The sequence below is a fragment of the Apteryx rowi genome, unplaced genomic scaffold (assembly GCF_003343035.1).
Source record: "Apteryx rowi isolate R43461 unplaced genomic scaffold, aptRow1 scaffold_124, whole genome shotgun sequence".
NCBI lineage: Eukaryota > Metazoa > Chordata > Aves > Apterygiformes > Apterygidae > Apteryx > Apteryx rowi.
In genome coordinates this window covers 1,643,899-1,651,513 of record NW_020447464.1, presented here as the reverse complement: position 1 = coordinate 1,651,513, position 7,615 = coordinate 1,643,899, and the positions used below count along the sequence as shown (strand labels likewise).

At 42.1% G+C, this 7,615-nt stretch overlaps 1 protein-coding gene across 1 annotated transcript in view; it reads right to left on the bottom strand.

Moving 5' to 3' along the window:
* Positions 1 to 1,178: 1,178 nt before the first annotated feature.
* Positions 1,179 to 7,615, bottom strand: part of COMMD9 (COMM domain containing 9) — a 6,887-nt gene continuing 450 nt past the window's right edge. Inside the window, exons 2-5 of the mRNA XM_026055591.1 lie at positions 7,116 to 7,255; positions 6,346 to 6,380; positions 3,022 to 3,125; positions 1,179 to 2,160 (exon numbers count right to left, since the gene is read on the bottom strand). Of these exons, the coding sequence (XP_025911376.1) occupies positions 2,020 to 2,160; positions 3,022 to 3,125; positions 6,346 to 6,380; positions 7,116 to 7,255 (420 nt within the window). The 3' untranslated portion in view covers positions 1,179 to 2,019. The remainder of the gene's footprint in view (positions 2,161 to 3,021; positions 3,126 to 6,345; positions 6,381 to 7,115; positions 7,256 to 7,615) is intronic.

Below are 7,615 nucleotides of genomic sequence, written 5' to 3'. Positions count from 1 at the left end.
AACTTGTTTGCTTGGTCCATCATCCATTTGAAAAAAAAGTGAAGTAATGCACAATAGTTATATACTTTTTACTCAGTGGGTGATTATGCCCTATTCTAGAGTTGCGTAGAATTTTCATACAAAACCATTATACAACTATCAGTTATTCATTTAATTAGGCCTTACAACATTTTAACTATAATTTAAAGACTTGCTTCAAAGATTTCCTCTATATATTGACTTCTTTAGCTTCTCTAATAGCACGAGTGCTTTTTTATGCATTATTCATCTCCTCATCGATTCTTACCTTCTAAAATAAACAGCACAATATAAACTATTTGAAATTTTTTAAGGCTATGCTGCAAAGACAACAAAACTTCCTCAAAATGAAGAATTCTGTTACAGATGTTTTCCACAGCTTGAATCTTATGGAACAGATGCCTGAATATTCATTTTCTCATTTTAGATTTCCCTATTAAATATGAAGTTTATCATTTTACCTTGAACACTGTACTAAATATTACAATCTTAGTTCTAAGTATCATCTAGTAGACCTTAACCAAGTGACTTGTTTATAATTACGAGTTATACATCTCATCTCAATGTTGTGCAAACTGTATAATCCTGGTATCTTTTAGTCATAGGCTTCATTTACATGTTCTGGCCTGCATGGGGTTGTATAAAATTAATTAACAAAGCTCTAATTTATGTACATATCCTGAATGATTTCACGATTGCAAACAAAAGCAACCATTTTATGTGTGTTAAGGGAGAACCAGCTGCTTTATGAAGGGGGGGGGACTTTACCATAAATGAAGCAGTTGGCTCCAGCTTTCTTGTTTGGTGCTTTACAGAAGCTCCTCAGAAAGATGTGTCTCCATTTTGTTCATTCTCCCACTACTTCTACCCTTTCAATGCACATATATCTAAAAATTTTTAAATTGCGATCATCACCTGTGATGTTGGACAGAACTGGTGCCTTTTCCAAAAGGTGAGCTTTTTACAAAACCTTAGTAAACTTTACTAAATGGAGAATGGACAGAGTTTAGAAGATTAAGCCACCTGAGCAGAAAACTCCCTCCTGAGAAACAAAACTGAATATCCATTAAACCAGCCTAGAAACTAAGTACCATCACAAAGAGGCTGAGGTAGCCCAGGACAACATCTCTTCCAGACAAAAAAAGGACTTACAAAATCAATTAGCAGTTCATTTCTTTAATTAAATGAAAACTTACACAAACAACAGAATACTTTAGGGAAGTGTATGCACCAATTGCCATAGAAGGGTTTCCTACAGCACAGACAATGGCCACCAATTCTTTACTTTTCCAGCCTGTCTTTTCTGCAGTGACGGCAATGCCTGAAGTCCAATAAGCCTAAACACGAATGATCTAACCTCCTTTTTTCTTTTCAAACAGAAGGAGGAAATTACTCGCTGCTAAAAATGTTCAGACTAGTCATTTCGCAAATGGTGCTATGAAGCTGATCAGAAGGGAATTCGTTGTAGCATAATTGCCCTATTTCAAAGCATTATCCTGTAATAACAATCTGCAGCATGGCTGTGCTCTGTTAAGAGGGAGAGAGTGCTACATCCAGCATGCACCTCAGTACACGTGTGTTTCAGAAAGAAGCACCCTCCTTGTCTGCTAATGCTGGAAGGCAGCCCATTAACCAGGCTGAGCCTTTTAGATCCTAATTTCAGGGCAGGGAAATAGTGCTCACTTCATTGGCTGCAGCTATTTGCTATTTCTCATTACGACCCTTGCGATTAAGCCAAACTCTGAGCCCTTAAATCCTTCTCTGAAATGGAGAAGAGTTTTTGTTCAACAACATTAGGAAAACAGTTTTTGGCACCAGACCAAGTGCATGTTTAAGTGTTAGCTTTTGAAAAGCTATCTTCATTAACTTAAAAAAGAAATCTCTTTAATTTTGTTTGGTTAAGACAGAAAGCAAAGTACACTAGGCTGCAACTTATTAGAGCTGTAGGCAGAGGAGAGAATACTTCCCTTCCTGGCAGCTGAAATTCATGCCCTCTGGTATTCATTTGTTTGCAACAGCAGAAAGCTGGTCCCGGATCCTTCCCAGCCCTTCTAACATAGTGTCCAGGGTTTCTTTATTCATTTCTACAGTCAGTGCAGAAACAACAGGATTATTTCCACATAAGGCAGCATCTTCCTGAATCTGAAAATAGAATACAGGTGGTAGTTGTATGAAAAACCCATCCACATGTTTTTCCACTGCCACTAGGAAAGTCGGTGCTTAATGGATGGATTAAGAAAAGTGTTCCAAATCTGGYGTCCAGTGCCATCCTGAAAGACCAGGGCACATTTCCTAAGCTGCGTGCCCTCACCAGTGAAGTGCACTCCCATTGACAGARTGCAAGTAAGCACATGCAGCAATAAGTAAGAGAAAATTCTTAAGAGTCTTACAGCAGGGAAGCCGCATCCCTATCAGAAGCATCTTAGCAGATACCTCATACGATACTTAATCCCATCCCACACATGCAAATTAGATCTTCCTCCTTCTTTYGAGCATACCTATCCAATTTTATTAATTCAGAGGGATCAAGAATTGCATGGAATATGAGAAGTTTGGTTATGCCCCCCAAATGATAGATGTGGCCAGTGAAGAAAGTTACTAATAATCAAAAGCCATCTCCCAACTAATGCAATCAGCTAAGCATGCTACCAAGCCTTGAGTGGTTTAGAAGTAAAGGCCAATGGCTCCTCCATGACGTGCCGTCTTTCTTTCTACAGAGAACATTGCTTGACCAGGGGCAAATATGCTGTCTCCTCCTCATGCAAAGAGACCTCTCCTTTAAAACAAGATGGCTCTCACCAGGGACCTCGTTCCCAGGCTCCACGGTATTTCACAGATCTTCTGTGAGAAAGCCCATTAATTGCTCAGCGCCTTTCTGTTCTTACCCGTTGGGCAACATGCAAACACCACATGCCTGTCTGAACTGTTTTGTGCTGCCACTCATAAGGCAGGTGTTAGACTCAGTTATTTTGATCCTGTATCCCATGCAGCCACTGTTATTACCTTCAACTGTAGCAGGCAAGTAGGGACTGCCATTCTGCTGATGCTGTCTGAAGAGGTCTTGATGTCCACCCTCCAGTCCATGTCAACCAGGCGAGGAAGGGAGACTGAGGGATTGAAAACCAGGAGTCAGTTAGGCACAGCTTCTCCACTAACAGGGTTCTGCTGACCCTGTGAAAATGGGCAATTCTAATGCTGCCACCTGATTTCATACCATTTTTGCCCTGCAATAAGCCAATCTGTGAAGACCTCCTCATGACACTGGAAGGACAAATGGGGTTCTCCTATCATCATATGTAAGCATGGTACAGTGCAAGACAAGCACAGTTAAGTCCACAAAGCAGCTGGGAAAAGAACAATAAGATGTTTTCTCCACCTCTTCACCCCTTTCTTTGCCTTGTTGCCTGCAGCATTCAACCAGTATTTCAGCATGAGTTGCTCTGGGACTTACTGTGCTTATTGCTCTGTTCTGTAACCACTGAAAAACCACATAGAAATGCTCTTAAAAAGCAAGTAGATCTGACTAGGCTGTCCTGTCAAGAAGGTTATGCAGCTATCTCTTGCAGAGAGAAGAGACAGGGATTCTCTCTCATGATGGTGTGTACTTAATGCAGCTCTTTGCACTTTGACCCCTGAAGAGTCCCTAAGTGTCATACAAACCGAAAATAAAAGCTGTGGTTAAGGTTTTTCCAAAAAACCTTGGCACCAACAGACCTGACTGCAAGTGCTCTTTATCAGCTCCTAGGAGCATAACGTTTTTCAACAATGTTTTTCACCTTCTAGTGAGAGATACTAAAAGAAACACGAAGAAGATATTCAAGTGAAACTGTGGCAGGTATTTAGATGAGTGGCATACAGATATTCTTGCTGGTGTTTGAACAAAATAAACATTCCTACTCTCATAAAGAAAATACAGTTTTAACCCAGAAAAGGACGCAGTATTGATATTCTCATCTCAGATTTACAGGTATTTTCTATTAAAACTCCAACACAGAGGAAAGCATAATTACCTATGCAACCGGATTACAACAACAGATGTTAAAAGGTAACGCTTGAGCTCCTGACTGCCCAGTGGAAAGATGCACAAAACACATTTTAGCACTGGAATCCAGGAATTTGGAAAATGTCTGTAAGGTAAATGCCTTATTTAAAATATATATAAAGAAAAAAAGTTGTAAGGCATAGTTTAACAGGGCATGCTTAATGTCATTTCCCATTTTGGAATTGTTACATTTACAAGAAATAGAGCATCTCTTGCACCTTTTGCAACTCCATTTTCTTTTAAGAGCTGAGCTGCACTTCCAATGTTTGGAAGTGCAGCATCCAATTTCCTGGGGAAGAGAGTAAACCCTCAGTAGAAGAGAAGTCCACACCAAGGACACAGAAACAATAACAAATTCTTTGAGTTTGAGAAAGGAATTTGCAGCATTACACATTTAACTACCTAAACTRTGTCAGAACCGATGGCTACAGGGTGCCTAAGGAAACATTGTTCCTGTTTATGTCAGTCAGGAATTTTCAAAGGAGTCTGAAAGAAACATAGGTCCAACCCCATAAAAGATTGATAGGGAGGTTCTCAGACTCAATTTAAAATCTCAGCTGTGGTGCTTGGCAGGTTTGCATCTGCTAGGTTCAAAGATATCATACTGAGTGCATTTGTCAAAGCCTTATTAAACTTGGTTTACAGCAGCTATTTGCTACCTATTTAAGGATACCAGAGGGGGTGAAGAAGCAAAGACTAAAGTTCTGTTGAGTGCTAAGTGCGGTCCCAACAGGCAACTGCAGCCCATCTGGAGTCTGTCTATCATAAGGCGCCTAGCTTCCTTCCCAAGGGCTGATCCCATCCGATAGCTATCCTTCCTACTGACTCCAGATGCTCAGTTGCTTGCTAACCGATGCTGACAGAAATTTCTCTTTGTATCTGGGGAAAGTCTGAGCAGAACTCCAGCGGAAAGTGCAGAATTGGCTGCCTTGCTCTTGCATTTGGATCAAATTCCAATTTATAGTCCATCAGGGCCAGCACTTGGCAGCATTTGCAACAACATAAAATGCATCTGTTTAGTCTTGTATGTTAATTTGAAAAGATTCATTGCTGGTGGCTTGGGAGGGGCAGGAAACCATCCATATTTTTATGTTAATATAGATCAATCAATTGAAACGTCTGTTCTTTAAATCATTGCCTCAGCCCCTATGTAGCACATGGCAGATGTTTCATGAATATAATACTAAAATGATCCATCATTTCCCAGAAGGCAATCTTATTGCAACAGGGTTAAATATTCACCCAAAGAGTACTAGAACACAAGTTTCGGAGCAGAGTTCCTGGGTGGTGTTCCAAGAGTCACACATGCAGCCTTGCTACTGGGTTATGAAGACCTAGCTGGTGTGTCATGCTTGCTCTCATTTCCTCTAATGCATGATACTGTTAGGGATACAGGAAAAAGCATTATGTCTCTTGGTAACACTAGAGCTATGTTTAACATAAGCAACTGCTGTACTGTTTTAGCATTATGCAATAGTTTCCTCTCCCACCCTATCTCTTCACCATTTATACTCTAGAGATTTTAGAGGGAAAGTGGTTTTCCTAGTCTTTTGTGCCATATTGTTACCCTGTTGAGCATTATCTCCTCTGCCAACTAAGAAAGAGGCCAAGAGGATCTATGCAGACCGCAAAGTACTCTCTTACATATCTGCTCTCTCGTAAGCCTTCAGGTGTTACAGCTGTGAAGAAAACATAAGGAAAAAAACAAAGTGGTGTAGCTGCCTGGATTGCTTAACTGGGATGCAGGTCACTGCCAGTGATGCTATTGTTAAAGTCAGCATTGCATAATTACCTCACACATGAGAAAGGTTATGAATAGATACAGTGTACTTCCTCATGGCTCTAGGAAGGGAATACACAGAGCTGTCTAGATGCACCCAGGTGAGATATTCCCTAATACATATGTATCCTTTGCAGTATATAATTGTTGAATACAGGCATCACTTACTGACCTCAATCAGGAGGTCAGAGTGCTTCTTTCAAAAGTTTGGGAAATATTTGCTATTTCCACACAGCACTCTGCAACGTAGCAACAGGCTGAGTATTAAATGAAATTGCTTGAGGATTGAAAACAATTTAACACAGCAGTACAGACCTCGATACAAGCTTATTGGCCTCTGCTAAACTCTATGATGCCGCAATCATACAGCTTCATCTAAGGCATATGTGGGCATCTCTGTGCTATGCTGTAGCGAGACTTGCTGCAATGCATGCTTCTAAACTCAAACCTCTCTCAAATGATCTCAAGAAACACTAACTGCATCAAAATGTGAGATCCTACTTACTCTGACTTGCTTGTGCTTCATTCCTCCAAGCRGAGCTGTGAAAAAGCGGAGAAGAAAAAAAATAAATGCCATCAGCAGTGCTTAAAAAAGAAGTAGGGAAAGCATCTTGGGTGGCTTCTCTCTGATGCAATGGTCACCAGGGCTGCAGCAGTGAAGGGGAGAGAGACTGCCTGTGCTACTGAGYGCTGAGGAAAGGCTGTCACAGGTAGGGCAAACTGGTGGCCAAAAATAAATAAATCATCTATTGGTTCTTCTGTAGGCGCAACTCACTGATGATGTGTACCCTTCTCCCTGGTATTATCAAAGTAACTGGCTACCAAACAGTGAGAGGTACAAGTATCCAGAATGGCTCTCCTCTTAGGTACACATACAGCGCCTCAGCACCTGAGCCACAGTGGTAAGTGAATGGGCTAAACAATCAGATGTTCCAGTACTGAAATCTAGCCCTCTTAAGTTCTATTCTCACCTGAAGCATTTTCCCACCGCACAGATGAGTTGTTAGGATGAACTGTTGCATTTTATGGATCAGGCCCACACCCTTTCCTAAAGTCTCGTGAAAACCTATACACGCTGCTGCATTTTGTTTGCCATACTGCTCAGGTGCCATATTTTGTCTGACTCCCCTCATCCCAGCCTTTGTGATTTTGTTCATCCGTCTAAGGGCATGCACAGAATTCCTAGAACCAACACTGCATGCTGCCATCCATCAAAACGGCCATGTATGCTTTAATTTTCCAACTGAAAGCAAATGGCAGGTGGGTAACACTCACACATTCTCCAAGATAATCTTGGTTAAAAGGTTTTTCAGGTTTTGGTGGAAATTTTCTGGAAAGAGAGCGAGAACATCTTCCGGCTTTGTCAAGCCCCGGTACACCACATGCCTGGTGAGGTTGTGCAGAGCAGACACCAGCTGTAGGGGAAACAGGAAAGGACTCTGCAGGGTTGGACAGCGTTACATAGCGTGGGATGTGACTTCAGCACCCAGACGAGACACAGCTGCTGCAGCGAGACCAGCACATCCAGGGCTTCAACATCCAAACACAGAGCGACAGCATCCACGTGCAAGGAACAGCAGTCCCCGCCGTTCTCCGTACGCGCGTCTCGCGTGCTTTCGCTTCAACTCCAGCCTCCCTTTAGAAACCCCGAGTCGTATCACTGGGCAAGGATTTCTTTTACCCGCTATTTTCAGCGGCAGCAGGACCGGCGGTCCTTCGGCGCGCTCTGGGGCCGGCGCGCAGCGGGGCCCGGCCGCTCACCCCGCTCCTTCCCG